This window comes from Ovis canadensis, chromosome 2 (assembly GCF_042477335.2).
Source record: "Ovis canadensis isolate MfBH-ARS-UI-01 breed Bighorn chromosome 2, ARS-UI_OviCan_v2, whole genome shotgun sequence".
Lineage (NCBI taxonomy): Eukaryota > Metazoa > Chordata > Mammalia > Artiodactyla > Bovidae > Ovis > Ovis canadensis.
In genome coordinates this window covers 137,079,594-137,095,369 of record NC_091246.1, presented here as the reverse complement: position 1 = coordinate 137,095,369, position 15,776 = coordinate 137,079,594, and the positions used below count along the sequence as shown (strand labels likewise).

At 40.1% G+C, this 15,776-nt stretch overlaps 1 protein-coding gene across 9 annotated transcripts in view; it reads left to right on the top strand.

Moving 5' to 3' along the window:
• The window catches only part of OSBPL6 (oxysterol binding protein like 6), a 221,953-nt gene extending 218,842 nt beyond the window's left edge, over nucleotides 1-3,111 (top strand). For 8 of the 9 annotated variants that reach the window (XM_069577092.1, XM_069577091.1, XM_069577095.1 and 5 more), the window contains 2 exons: nucleotides 792-914; nucleotides 2,181-3,111. In XM_069577092.1, coding sequence (XP_069433193.1) covers nucleotides 792-914; nucleotides 2,181-2,289 — 232 coding nt within the window. In that variant the 3' untranslated portion in view covers nucleotides 2,290-3,111. The remainder of the gene's footprint in view (nucleotides 1-791; nucleotides 915-2,180) is intronic. The other variant, XM_069577100.1, reaches the window with a different exon arrangement.
• The last annotated feature ends 12,665 nt before the right edge of the window (nucleotides 3,112-15,776 follow it).

Below are 15,776 nucleotides of genomic sequence, written 5' to 3'. Positions count from 1 at the left end.
TTGTATCCCTGTTCTTTGCTCTCATTTTGAAATTTAAACATTTGCAGATCACCATTGGGTCTGCTTTCGCAGTTCTATTTCAGTCTTGCCTTTCTGAATCTCATTTACTACTATTTCCTTTCTGTGGCCTTTTGTAGTTTCCCCCAACTGTTACCTTTTCTTTTTTTTTTTTTCATCAGTTTTACTCTTTGCAATAAAAGACGAGAGCTCCTCCCTCTCAATCTGTTCTAAACATAGCTGGAGAACAGCCAGGTCACATCCCCCATGCAGTAGCCCTTCACAAGTGCTTCATTGTAACATGGAAAAGAAGCAGAGCCCGGGACTTCATGATGTTCTAACCTCAGACTCTCCAGTCGTCCAGAAAAATCTCAAGCTTTGGAACCCTAGACAGCACAGAGAAGCTGACCACTTCCCTTTCACTTCTGCCTGCAACGCAGAAGACCCAGGTTCAATATACCTGGGTTGGGAAGATCCCCGGGAGAAGGGAATGGCGGCCCACTCCAGTATTCTTGCCTGGAGAATTCTATGGACTGAGGAGCCTGGCGGGCCTCAGTCCATGGGGTCACAAAGAGTCTGACACAACTGAGTGACTTTCACACTTTCACACACACACAAAATATCTTAGCTGATGGCAGACAGAGACTGTGGCAGGGGCAAAGGGGACGTTATCAGAGTGTTACTGTTGACTGTGTTATGTTCATAGCAGCCAGAATTTAAGTTTATGCAAATGGGCTGATTTTTTTCTCAGTAAAGAAGATGATATATTAAAAGATAAACTGCTTTCTGCTTAGATTTTTGGAAGAAGGAAATTTAGAAGCTGCAGCAGCAGAGAAGCAAAGAGTAGAGGAACTCCAGAGATCTCGAAGACGATACATGGAAGAAAACAACCTTGAACATATACCAAAATTTTTTAAGTAAGTCAGTTTATTCCCGAGACAAGTTCATGTTTTGCAAATGGTTACCACAAGCAATGAAAAACTTAGGGTAAAAAGAAAATGAGGGATAGTTTCATGTCCAGGGCACTTTGAGGTAGAAAAGTAAACTGATTTTGGTCACTGGTATTTGGCAGTGAAAATATTGAATCAGATTTTTTGGTCTCGTGAAGTTTGTAACCACAGAAATAAATTCTGCTCTATAGCTCTTTTCTTTTCATGGGCAGCAATAAAGAGTGAGGGTCCTGCCCGAAAGGCTCTTATCCTCCAGCTACATCCTTTTGAATGCTAGAAACTTGTTCCCACTCCCTCACCCAGAGATAAGCTGGGACCCTACTGCCCACAGGGTCATTCTGGCTTCATTAGTATTTAATTTTACTTCTTTCATGTGGAGGGGCTTCCCTGGTGTCTCAGACAGTAAACAATCTGCCTGCAATATCAGAGACCCAGTTTGATCCCTGGCTTGGGAAGATCCCCTGGAGGAGGGCGTGGCAACCCACTCCAGTATTCTTGCCTGGAGAAATCCCAAGGACAGAGGAGCCTGGCGGGCTACAGTCCATGGGGTCACGAAGAGTCGGACATGGCTGAGTGACTAACACTAACACCCTCTATCATATAGAGCTTTGCGTCCATTCAGATTTGACCCTTCTGTGGTATGATCATGGTGATTATTACAGGATTATTTGAGGGATTATGTATATACACATCACACAGACTAAGCTGTGGTTTCCAGATCCATCTGCCACCCTTTAGAATCAGGACACATCAGCTCAGAATAACCTCATACCCCTTTTAGCTGCCCTCTCCTGGCTGTTCTGGAGCAGAACTGCAGTCCTGCTATTTAGATGTCGAGAGTGCCTTCACTGGGCCTGGACCCTGCGGAGGCTCTTACAGCTACTGAGGCTGCATACCTTCCCTATCAGTGAAGCAAAGAAAATTCTTGTGGGTCTGGGGTCTAGTTACAGTGTTTGTACGTGCTTTGTTTGGGCCACTTCACTTTCTAGTTCTGCCTTGAGGTGACTTATCCCTGCTCTTAGCCCCTCTCCCTAGGACCCTGCCCACTTCCATTTCACAACAAAAATGAGTTTATTTCTGGTCAAAAATAGTCAAATCATTAGCCAGCAGATAGAATGTTCACTGACTTACAAAGTACTGATTCTAATACACACCTTATCTATAGGAGGGGTTCCAATGATCAGGTCACGTGAATGAGACTTACATCTAATGTTGATTTGTGTATTTTCACAGAAAAGTGATTGATGCCAATCAAAGAGAAGCCTGGGTTTCTAACGACACCTACTGGGAGCTGCGAAAGGACCCTGGGTTTAGCAAAGTAGATAGCCCTGTTCTCTGGTAAACTGGAAACGTAGAGCTAGCCAACATATCACGCTCTGAATGAATAAATAACTATGCACAATTATGTTTCCTAGAGCTCCGCGTGGTTTCTGGGTCTGTTGAAAACCGATCATTTGCTTTTCTATTCATCTTTATAATGAACTTTCAGAAGTGCATTAGACAAGGCCTCTAACCACTTTCGGATCCTTTCTGTTTTGCTGCAACCATATTCCTTAAAAAACATCCACACCCTCCTCAAAAAGCAGAATAAAAGGAGCAGAATATAAAATCCAAAGTCTGAAGAGTCTGTAAAGAGAAACAAACTGTAACTGGTGCTTAAAAAGCTGATCCAGAGAGTTTAAAGCAGCATGACACATGAACCATGCATCTGGTCCTTTTCCAGAAGCGCCGTCCCCTCCTGGCAGGAGCTCCAGGGCCATGCAGTTGGTCAGCTCCGACTTGGAGCTTGTCTGTTTGATGGGGTGTACCTGTGCTGGCCTTTTCAAGAGAGATGTGATGCTTCTCAGAACCCGTTCCATCTGTACGCCATTGTTCATGCCTTAAGAAATGCAAAGATGTACAATAAATCATTTTTTTAATGTGCGCTCCTAGGTTTATGTGAAGGACCGATCTTTTGAATCATGGCATGATTCACTTTACGGGATCAAAAGAATTATGAGACTTGAAAAAAGCAAACAACACATGCTTTACTTTGATATATTGGTTACTATATCGTATGTCTGTAGGGCAAAAAGGAAAAGGTGTGCTAAGCAGATCTCTGTATTCACGTTGCTCGTCCGTTTCCTGTCCTGCGTAGTTAATAAACCATCCCTCTTCCACCTAAGCTCCCAGTGTGCCCTATTATTTGGCAACATCCGTAGTTGATTTGAACACTTGTCACTGGTGTTAAAACTTTGGAAGGAAATAGCAGAAAGCGTATAGAATTTCTCTGTGGGCTTCGGAGTACTGTAAGTCTAACTATTTTTGAGTGAAGCACAGGGCAGCCCACATCTATCCAGTGTCTGACCCATTGGCACTGTTGGAATTCCACTGGGAAAGGAAGCAAGAACCCTAGCAGCTTATTTGCATTGTTTAAATGCATTCTATGCAAAATCACATATCACATTTTCATCAAGTGTTTCTGTATAATACATAGCCACAGATTAAACACTTACCTTGCTATTGGCAGAAATATAACATTTTAAGCTAAGGAATTTATCCATCCCAACAAAAAAGAAGGGAGATGAGGGGCAGAAATGTGTTTTGTATATTTCAGAATTCGTTTTTTTCCTCCACTGATATATAGAAGTTTTGTAGGAACTTGCATCAGTATTTCTGAGTTTCCACATATAGATAATTATATAAATGCTTGTATATTTTAAAAAAAATCTCTTTAGAGATTTATAAAATCTCTAGAGAATCCCTAGAGAATTATAAAATCACATGTATTTTATTCTGTTAAATTTTTATTCTTAGACTCTTATCATCAGATTTCCTGTGTCATTTTAAGCTCTGTGACAAGGTTACTGATTTTTTTATTATGAGGTGTTGATTTTAGTTTTGTTTCTTTTCCTCTAAGAGTTCCTAAGTATGGCTATTTCACTATCAAACCAAGACTGCTGAGCGCATACGGGAAAACTCTGAAGTCTCCACTAGGTGGAGACATTTCTTCCTCCTTTTATCTGAGTCTATAGGCCAGTGGCAATCCCCTCCAGCACTCTTGCCTGGGAAATCCAATGGACAGAGGAGCCTGGGAGGCTGCTGTCCATGGGATCGCGAAGAGTCAGACATGACTGAGCGACTTCACTTTCACTTTTCACTTTCATTCACTGGAGAAGGAAATGGCAACCCACTCCAGTGTTCTTGCCTGGAGAATCCCTGGGATGGCAGAGCCTGGTGGGCTGCTGTCTATGGGGTCGCACAGAGTCAGACACGACTGACGTGACTTAGCAGCAGCAGCATACCCTGGTGACTCAGAGGTTAAAGCGTCTGCCTGCAATGCTGGAGACCTGGGTTCAATCTCTGGGTTGGGAGATGCCCTGGAGAAGGAAATGGCACCCCACTCCAGTACTCTTGCTTGGTGAATCCCATGGACGGAGGAGTCTGGTGGACTGCAGTCCACGGGGTGGCAAAGAGTCGGGCATGACTGAGCAACTTTACTTTCCCTTTCATACCTTATATGTACAGCACGCACTGGTTCAGAAGGCAGTTTCATTATCAAGCACACTCCCAGCTCTCAGCATGTAAGCAGAGCCCTCCCTCAGTTCCTCAATGCCTTTAATTCCTATTTATTCCTAAGTCTTTGGTGGCTTCCCCCGGCAGTAACATGTTCCTTATTATTGATTATTTTTCTGCTCATTCATCTTGACATCCTTTTAAATGCATCCTGAGATACATGCCTTTAATTTAGATTAAATTTTAATTAGAATTTTGTGGGCTTCCTCAAAGAAGTCTGTTCTCCCTTAATTGGTAAAATTTTAGATACTATTTACAGTGGTTCTTGTCTGTATTTACTAGCATGTCCCTGAAGAATCTCTGAATTTTAGCCTAAAGATAAATCCTGCAAAATAAAGGTACTGCAAATAAAAAGATACTACAAGTAGGAAGGTAAGACACAAGGTAACCAACGATAATGTCAATCAGGCGGCTGGACGAGGACCCATGACCCAAGAGGGAGGCAACTACTGTACCTCGCAATGGGCTTTGAGAAAGAGAATAACCAGTAGGATGGACCTTTACTACCTAATAAGTTAAAGGTACAAGCCAGGTAGGTGAATGTTGGTCCGAGCTAACCGGAAACTCTTAATAGGATTTCAAGATGAGAATGAGAAGAGTGTCAAATTAATTAAAATCACCACATTCTTTGTAACTCTTTTGAGATTCAGATATACTGATTAGAATTCCAGTTCAAGTGATCAAGTTTTAGATAACGCTTCTGTAGTACCTGATTCACAAATATTCCCTTCAAACATTCATACCAGTGTAACAGTCCCATCTCTTATTTCTTTCTCACTTTTTACTTATTTGACAATTGCAGAATTGTAAGATTCTGTATTCATCTGCATAATTTGGGGGCTTTTGAGACTAGTTCAACAGCAAAAGGATAGACTAGACATTAGATCATTCTTGATAAAACGACTTATTTCTTAGAATTTGATATAAACCTTTTCATTTCAGGGGCACATCCCCCCCAAAAAACAGTCTAGGATAGAGGAGGACTTAATATATCTTTATACCTCCCCTGTTATTTACTCTAAGCTCCTGCATATTTTTGAGCGGGTCATTAAGGAAAGGAATAATAACTGACGATGGTCCTGTGGATGTGGCTAGACAGAAAAGAGCTATGGCACACACCAGCACGTGCAGAGGCCAGCCAGGAGCCAATTATTTTGCTTCCATATGCTGCTACCAAGGGTGCAAATTTACTTTCAGATTTTGCTGTTATTTTATTGGGGTTTTTAATTATTACTTTTCATGGGTTACTTTAAATTCCAGACAATTGTAAAAACAAGCCTCATTTGAGATATTTTAACATTACATATCAATTGTACGTGACATGAAAACTACCAGATGTACTTTGGTAAGAGAAATCAAGGAGTTTCTCATACGAAGGATGCCAGGTTGTCGATTTTCTGAACCTTGTGCTCCTCTTCATTAATCTGGCCCCTAGGACTTCCGGTGATTCCACTAATTAAGCATTACATTAGGTCCTGCCCCAAGGAGCACTAGGGGGGTACAGAGTTAAAGAGGAAGCTGATCCAACTGTTTTGCTTAGTTCTGACTATGGCTCTGGCTGGAGAAGAGTTTATAATCATGATCAAATGTACATTTTGTTAGTACCTTGGGTTTTAATCATCCATCTTGTCTCATCTTGTACTCTGTCATCCAGATAATGAAGTATTTGTGGGAGCAGAGCTCCTCACGCACCAGGGGGTGTAATAAGTGTTTGCACTCGACTCGAGTTGATATATTATGGCTGTGGCACAGTAAATAAAGCCTGTGTGCAAAAAATTTATTTCTATGGCAGCCATTATGTTCAGGATATATAAACTGTATCTAATTAAACAATTATGAATCTGTTTTGTGTTCTAGAAATATTCTTTGGGGGGAAAGATGGAAAAAATGTCATGGGAGCTAAGATTAAACTATTTGGGTTTCTTTTTCTTTTTTTTTTTTTCCCTCCAAAAAGCTTCCCAGTGATTTAGAAAAAGTGCCTATCAAACTAGGATTAGATTCTCTAAGTTTTCATTGAATTTCTTTTGTAAGATTGATCCTTTTTAACTATACATCGCATGAATCATTCTGTTAAACCTGACTTTGTTTAATGCGTGATTATACAAACACACATTTGTGACTGAATTGTAAAACCTTGTTGTAGCCTTCACTTATTAGAGGAAATGCAAATTGTTCAAGAAAGGACTAGTTTTAATCTTTCCAAAGTGAAAGCGAAAGAATGAATTTAAATGGCTGTGATGAGTCAGTATCCCCAATATCTTAAGCCAGTGGAAGGGCCGTGACTAAGGCAGCTTACAGGGGGCGCTATGCTGCTGCCCATTTACTCTCAGATTTTTGTAAATTTACTCCCACATTTTGCTGGTCTTTAATTGGCTTTTTAAAAAATTAACTCATTATTTTTCATGGGTTACTTTATCCCATAATTTCCAGCTTACAGTTCTGTTAGTCATGTGCATCCTTTTGTTTTCCAAAATAACTATCTTACTTGATGCATTTTCTCTTTTCCTCTGGTCCTACAATAATGAGGGGCAGGAATGCACATGCCTAATTTGCACTATGCCATTGAGTGTCTGTAAAATATGCAACATTTATGCACAGTTGCAGGCTAGTGTATCAATATTAGAACCATTGCGTTTAGCCCCTGTGAAACACTACTTTTAAATGTTTGTGGATTAAAAATTACACCGTTATTACATATTATTAGTTTTCTCAGTATCTCCAGACTGGTAGGAAAAAAATATTTTAAAAGGAACACTTTTATTTTCTGCAAAAAATTTTTTTCTCTCAGTTCTTCCTTTTAAATATAAATTAGAGCAGTTTTGGAGAGAGGAATATTGAGCTTTCAGAAAGCAAAGTATAATCCTATTTCAGTTCTGTTTCTTCTTACTCTTAGTTAACAAGGTACATGCGTGCATGTTAAGTCACTTCAGTCATGTCCAACTTTTTGCAACCCCATGGACTGTAGCCCCCCAGGCTCCTCTGTCCGTGGGATTCTCCAGGCAAGAATACTGGAGTGGGTTGCCATGACCTCCTCCAGGGGATCTTCCCGACCCAGGGATCAAACCTGCATCTCTTACGTTTCCTGCATTGGCAGGCAGGTTCTTTACCACTAGTGCCATGTAGGAAGCCCTGAGTTAATAGGGTAAGCACAACTTAATACTATTAAAGACAGAATAATGCTAAAATGATTACTTCTTTTATCTTAGGTATTAACAGCTAATCCCTGCCCCTTTATCTTCATTAAGTTATTTCTGTAGGAACTAATAGAGTTAATAGAAACTTTTCTTCCAGTCATTTCAAGCTAACTTTAGAAGTTTTATTGACTTTATTTAACTGACATACAATAAACTTTACGTATCTAAACTGTACAATGGGATGCATTTTGACATGCCTATGCTCTTGACACCAGCACCACAGTTACAATAATGGACATATCTGTCATCACTAATCATTTTCTCTGCCTCTTACTAATCCAACTCCTCCATCACACCATCCTTCATCTTGAGGCAGTAATTCATCTGCTTCTATCAGTTTTCAAAATCTGCATATTTTCTTGTGTTAATTGCATATGGAAGTTTCTAGAAGGCTGTGGTGCATATGCATCCAACCCCCTCCCATGCCCCCACCTCAGTATCCACCATCAAATAGTAACACTGCAGGAGAAAGGTCTCATTAAGTTCTAGGCTGGATAAAACCTTTTAGATTTAAAATACTTTGCAAACAGCAAACTATTTTTCACATCAAAATAGTCATGTAAGTCAATTCATTTTCATCTTTTTGTGGTCCAGAATAATGGTAACACTGAACTTGCTGGCAGTGTCGAGGAAGCCCTGGGAAGTGGTTTCTCTCATTTGTAATGAAAGACTCCCTGACAAAGCCATAGGAATCCAGAATGAAGGCTCTTGAAATACTGTCATGCCGATGATAAAGAGGAGGGAAGTAGCCTACGCTGAGGACCCTAGTCAGCAACGAATCCAAGACTGGGTCTCAGTGATCCTTTTAAATACCGTCGCTTGGGTCACGAATGTAGGCCTGCTTGTCATCAGTGTAGGTCTGCACTAGCTTTTTTTTTATTGGGCTGGGCCTTTGTTGCTGGGCTGTGCTGTGCTTCAGGAGTTGCGGCCTGTGGGCTCCAGAGCTCAGACTCAGTATTTGTGGCACATGGGCTTAGTTGCCCAGAGACAGGTGGGATCATCCCAGAACAGGGCTCCAATCTGCAAGGCAGATTCTTGACCACTGGACCACCAGGGAAGCCCTGGCACTAGCTTTTAGATTGTGTGCATTTTCTTCTAGGAGGTACCTGGATATGCAGGCACCTACCTAGGTGGCCACACAGGACTATGGCATTCCCAGCAAAGCTGCTTCAGCCAGTAATTTTCAGACGCAGTCCCAAGAGGTCAAAGTATCTTCTAAATTCCTCACAGTCTTGCTGAATATAGTTACCAATATTTAATGAAACATTCTGAACTTTTAAATTTTGTTCATTGAGCAAGATATTTTTCCACAGTCTAGCTAAATTGGCCCAAGTGCTTATATCTAGTGTTAGGTGAGAAGCTGTCTGATCTGGCCGTTCAAGATGGCTTGGGTGCCCTCAGTACTCCGCAGTGCCTGCTTCACCTACACTCAATTCACATGATTAATACTCATTTCCTACATACTTGCCCCAGGCCCCAGCTGGTAACTGTTCTTCTCTTCAAATCAAAACATCTCCACCTGGATAGTTATGGAAGGCTTAGTGAGAGGCGGGTCCCTCTGCTAGTTCCGCTGGCAATCAATGAGCCAACCAGAAGTCATCTCCTATAAGAGGTAACCTCGGCCTCCTTCTTTGGGAGTAAGGATGCCCATCCTCTCCTAGCCAGCTGTGCACACAGTGGGGTGTCCGTTCAAGGACCTTGGTTCAGACAGGTAAGCTTCGCCTAACCCCACCCCTGCTCTCTCTTCTCCCTTGGCAAGTACAGGGCTTGCAAGCCTGTGAGGTGCAACACAACAGAAGCCCTTAGGTTATTAATTTAAATGCTTTATCTTTAATTTGTTAGTATCTGGAACAAATCCTGACAACATATCCGTGAAGCTATTTTATTTGCACTTCAAATCTGACAGATTCTGGAAAAGCCTGTCTCCAAAGTGCCATCTCACATGATACCACCTTCTCAGTAGATTTGAGGACCCACATGGCAAAACTTTTATTTTTTTCTAGTCAGTGGGGTAAATTTGCAAAACTGCTAACTCGTGGATGATACGAGCGCTTTTAGTTACACCCTAGATTCCACTTGTATAAATTACAGTGATACTCAAAACCTAGGCCTATACTTGTATCAGTTTCTTTTTTAAAAAATTGTTCATTTGGCTGTACCAGTCTTAGCTGTGGCAGGCGGGATCTTCGGTCTTCATTGCAGCGGGCAGTCTCTTTGGTTGTGGCGTGTGGACTCTTAACTGTGTGGGATCTTGTTTCCAGAGGAGGGATCGAACCCAAGCCCCCTGCATTAGGTGCACAGTCTTAGCCACTGGACCACCAAGGAAGTCTCTTTTATTAGTTTGCTATTGTTGCCTTAACAAGTTGTTGTTCAGTCGCTAAGGCATTTCTGGCTCTTTGATCTCATAAACTGCAGCACACCAAAAGTCCTTGTCCTTCACTATCTCCTGGAGTTTGCTCAGACTCATGAGCATCAAGTCAGTGGTGGCCATCCAACCATCTCATCCGCTGTCACCCCCTTCTCCTCCTACTCTCAATCTTTCCCGGTGTTGAGTAGGTAGAATAGGGAAAAGGAGTCCAAAATGGCAGTGGCTAAAAGACACGGAAGGGAAAAGCCTGCGAAAATAGAAGAAGGTCAAAGGAAGGTCCGAGGACTGGAGTGAGGACTTCAGGTAGAACAGCACTCCTGACTAAGCCCAATTTGCATAGGGCAGGCCCAGGGGTCGGGGGGAGGAAAACACAGATAAAAAGAGGAGCCAAAGGGCTCTCCCCTGCTCCCCACCCCGCCCGCCCACCCCGCACGCTGGGGCACTCTTTTCTTCGTGTCTTTGGATCGATGTGCCCTCACGCCTCGAAGATGGATTTTCCTGCTATCTTCTAAGTAAAATTGAGCTGTAACATTGATTTGTCTAAGAGCTATAACATGGTCCGTTCGAGACCTGAGAGCTATGACACAGTCTGTCCAAGACCCGAGAGCTGTGTCACGCCAAGGTGGCTTTAATGTCCATCACTCCAAATCTTTGTTGTGATGAGACAAAGAACCAAGGAACATACATTCGCCTGACACCAGCATCAGGGTCCTTTCCAATAAGTCAGCTCTTCACATCAGATGGCCAAAGTATTGGAGCTTCAGCTTCAGCATCAGTCCTTCCAATGAGTATTCAGGGTTAATTTCCTTTAGGATTGACTGGTTTGATCTCCTTGCTATCCACGGACTCTCAAAAATCTTCTCCAGCACCACCTTTCAAAAGCATCAATTCTTCTGCACTCAGACTTTTTATGGTCCTGGGAGGGTAACAGGCAGGAAGGCCAGGGGTCTCCAAATGGAGGAAATAGGCTGCAAGTGTCAGACATTTTTTATCTCTGTCTTAAGCTCTTAATCGGCAGGAGGAAACAAACAAGTGTTAGATTTTTTTCCCCTTGTCTATATGAATTTAAAAAGAGGTTTCTCTTAAAAAATTCTGTGTTGCTGTGATGACACCTGGTTCTACCTGAACTTAACTTCTCTGAAACCTTGAGCTAACCGATGCATTTTTCTTATGGAAATGTTTGTCTTAAGCTATGTTAATGAACTATGTATTTACCCTAGACTGTTTTTCTTCTAGTTGGCTCCACTTAAGACTAATAAGGGCTCAACAAACCAGTATGTTTTACTTATACATTGTTCTCCTAATCTATGTTAGTGAAACTATATATTTACTTGGAAACCTGCCCCTCTTCAAGATTCATGTCAATCTTCTTATGGCCTGGGATGACTCACTGGTGCCAGTGTTATCTCAAAATGCATGTTGTAGGTGAGGGGCCCTGTGCCACTCTGAGTTTTGAGACATCTTTCTATAATTAACAGTTTGCTAGTAGCTATGTAACATCTGGCTAGAGACTTCTGCCGGCTTCTGATGTCTATGTCAGAAACTTTCTCTATCTTTTATACTTTAATAAAACTTCATTACACAAAAGCTCTGAGCGATCAAGCCTTGTCACTGGCCCCAGACTGAATTCTTCTCCTCCAGAGGCCAAGAAACCCAGTGTCTTTCGTGGTTCAGCAACAATCTTTCAGTCCAACACATATCCATACATGACTACTGGAAAAATCATAGCTTTGACTATACAAATCTTTGTGGGCAAAGTGATGTCTCTGCTTTTTAGTATACTGTCTAGGTTGGTCATAACTTCTCTTCCAAGGAACAAATGTCTTAATTTTGTGGCTGCAGTCACCGTCCACAGTGATTTTGAAGCCCAAGGAAATAAAATCTGTCATTGTTACCACTTTCTCCCCATATATTTGCCATGAAGTGATGGGACCAGATGCCATGATCTTCACTTTTGGAATGTTGAGTTTTAAGCCAGATTTTTTCACTGTCCTCTTTCACCTTCATCAAGAGGTTTTTACTTCCTCTTTGCTTTCTGCCATTCAACCATTTAAGTGGTATTATCTGCATACTTCTCCTGCCTGGCAATCTTGACTCCAGCTTCGGCTTCATCCAGCCCAGCATTTTGCATGATGTACTCTGCATAAAAGGTAAATAAGCAGGGTGACAATAATCAGCCTTGTACTCCATTGCCAATTTCGAACCAGTCAGTTGTTTCATGTCCAGTTCTGTTTCTTCTTGACCCACATACATGTTTCTTAGGAGACAGTTAAGATGATCTGGTATTCCCATCTCTCTAAGAATTTTCTGCAGTTGTGATCCACACAGTCAAAGGCTGTGTGGTCCCTACCATCAAGAGTAGAAATCAGAACACTTTTGCCAGTGCAAATGGGTTTTGTTTTGATGACCTGTTCATGAAACAAATTTCTTTTTTTTTTCCTTTGCACATTTTCCTTTGGGAAAAATCCAAGCAAGGTGAGAGACTTCAAAAAGCATTTCTAAATGATATCAGAGAACATAGATCAGTACATTTTGTTGTGCACACTACCTTTACCACTCTGTATATTACCGCTCAGAGCGATTGTGCTAATGCATTTCTCATCGAGTGCTCTTTATTCCAAGTGATTATCTTTCCTTCATGAGAAGTGAGAACATAGATGGGAATTTTCAGGAATGTTACTTAAAGAGACAGATGCTTCAGGTTTTGTTGTGACTACTTATCAATGTTTAGAGAAATTAGGAGGTACTATTCCATACCAGGAAGAAAATTTTACTGTTGGGTGCATAATCACTCACAGAATTCACAGGTTGATAAAAAGAATTTGTAAAGCAGTAACTAGGACTGAAAGTTAAGCACCAAATTTCTCTGTTTCCCAGAAAAGTTGATGAAGAATAAATAACATGCAAAATGTCATTAACTATTTATCATCCACCATCGGTAATATTATCCATGATGAAATCAGTGACCACACTGTGGAAATGAGTGAAGACCATCCATGTGGGCATACAAGCTGTTTATTCAGAGCTTGCTGCAGCAGAGGAGCCGCCATCATTTGGCTTTGGCAGAAATTCAAAGACAGATAGGGGAGTGGGCATGTTCTATAGTGAAAGAAATGTTCTGATATGCTTGGATTGGAAGCTGTTGACATGGGGAAGATGGAGGCAGGCTGACTAGAAGTACTCTGTCTCACATGCTTAACTTGAAAAGTGTATTTGGCTTTCTCTGGCTGGTCTGAGTTGGAAACCAAGACAAAACTAGGCAAGTTGGCAGGCATTGACCAAGTCCTGACAGTTTTGGGCCAATTGCTGCAGAGGTTGTGGATGAGAGTTCTGTTGTCATAAATGGTATGGCCGTGGCCTGTTGGTCCATTCAGTCTCAACATGAAAATCAGAACATGAAAACCACAAAAAGTCAGATGATTCAAATCTGCTGAAAAGGCAACATACGCTTGAAAAGCTAATTGTTATCTTAAGAACGCCATGCCTGAAGACGATTTAATACACGGCAGAGGAGGTGCATTTTCACATCACTCTGAGAGGCATCACTTTTAATCAGGTCATGTGCATCTATTTCTAAAGTACTTGTACTCAAATCGAGTCCAGATATCTTACCTGCACACTAGCATGTAGCCATAGCTGTCAGTGTGTTGGCTCTATTAGCAAAAGAATTTTGCAAATAATTAAAATGATGTCAATTTTTTAAAACTGAAGTATAGTTGATTTACAGTGATTCAGCATGCAACAAATTTAATCAGTTATACATCTATCTATCTATATCTGCTTTTCATATTATTTTCCATTATAGGTTATTATAAGATATTAAATATAGTTCCCTCTGCTATCCTCTCCCTATACCTCTGCTATCCAGTAGGTCCTTGTTGTTTGTCTATTTTATTTATACCAGTTTGGATATGCTAATCCCAATCTCCTAATTTATCTCTCCCCCTGACGTTTCCTCTTTGGTAACCATAAGTCTGTTTTCTGTATCTATGAATATATTTTGGGGTTTTTAAAATTAATTTTTACTGCAGTATAGGGCATATATAATGTTCCTTTTTTCTGTACAGTGAAGTGAATCAGTTATAGCATCTGACCCCATTTTTGTGAATAATATTATAAATTCAGTTTAAAAATTCAACTTTGCTATGAAAATGAAAATATTGGTGAACAGTACTGTGATAAAAACAAAGTTCTTAATAAATTATGAAACCTCCAGAATAGAAATATGCAAAGAATTAGCTATTGTACAGTCTAATTTATAACTGTGTTCAAACAAGCTGACAAATCTTACCAATAAGATTTGTCTTACCAATTTGTTATTAAATTTAACAAATATTTTTAATATACTCAAAATACCAAAATTAAAAAATTTTTGTAACAAAACTGATGTTGAATAAAAAAATTCAGTTTTCAGATGGTTATATGCTATTTTCACTAGCATCAATTGAATTTTAAAATGTTTGAGTAGTACTTTGAAGTACTGCTTTATAAATCATTCTAAGTATGTTGCAATGGTATCCAACATTTTTGTAACAAGTTCTCTAAATTTTGGCTTCATTTTGCTCAAACTTAATTGGAAGTTATTAATTTAAATATCCGATAAGTAGAAAGTGCCAAAAACTTCAGCTTTTCAAGTTTTTAATGAATTGCAATTATTGAAAACAAAATTTCCAAACAGGAAGACGATGAATTTTATCCCTCCAAGCACAAGGAAGGAACGGACCAGATTGAATGCTGAGAGCTCACACAATGTAGACGTAATCTTTAAATTCTCTGAGCTTTTGGAAATCTAGACTTATAAGAAGAGCCTTTTGATGGCACTCCAATTAATATTTTTTAATTGGATATATTTACATTCTTTATTTGAATGGAATGAACAAGAACAACCAATGGTTTTACAGTATTTAAATTTGGCAAAATATTAAAAATAATTATAGAGACCATTTATTAGACACATTTTTGTCTTATAAACTCTTTTTGTCACGTAAGACACTTTAATGACAAAGGGACAGTACCTGTGAAAATATTTGGGCTGAAGTTTTACACATTTCACAAAATAGTGTTAGATGTTAGAATATCTTCCATTTAGAATTTGCCCCAAATTTACCAAGTACCTCAGCATTTGTGGAGAATAGTACTATCTCAGCTAAAAATACTGTGGTCTATGAGGAAGAAGCAATTGAAGAGGTAAACAATCATAAGTGTATTTACTGTAAACTGCAACTTAAAGAATACTATAGGCAAGTTAAGAAAAAAAATGAAAAAATAGTAAGACCATATTGAAAAATAAATGCTTCAGAAAATCTCTCAATCAAAATATCCTTTTTGTAAGGAAACCAGCCATATTGGATTAGAGTTCACCCCAAAAGTTCATTTTAATTTACTTCTTAAAATGACTTCTCTTCAAAATGTTGCCACATTCTGGCATCTAGGGGTTAGCACTTCAGCATGAATTTGAGGGGGGCACAACTCAGTCCCTAACCATACCCAAAATAACTGAAATCAGGATCTCAAAGATATTTGTACACCCATGAATATGGGTATTCAATAGCAGATTATTCACAATACCCAAAACCCCAAGTATCCTTCAGGAGACAAAGGGATAAGTAAAATGAGGTATCTGCATACAATGGAACATTACGGTCTTAAAAAGGAAATAAATTCTGATACATGAGAGAGCATTGGATGAACCTTGGGGACATTGTGCTAAGT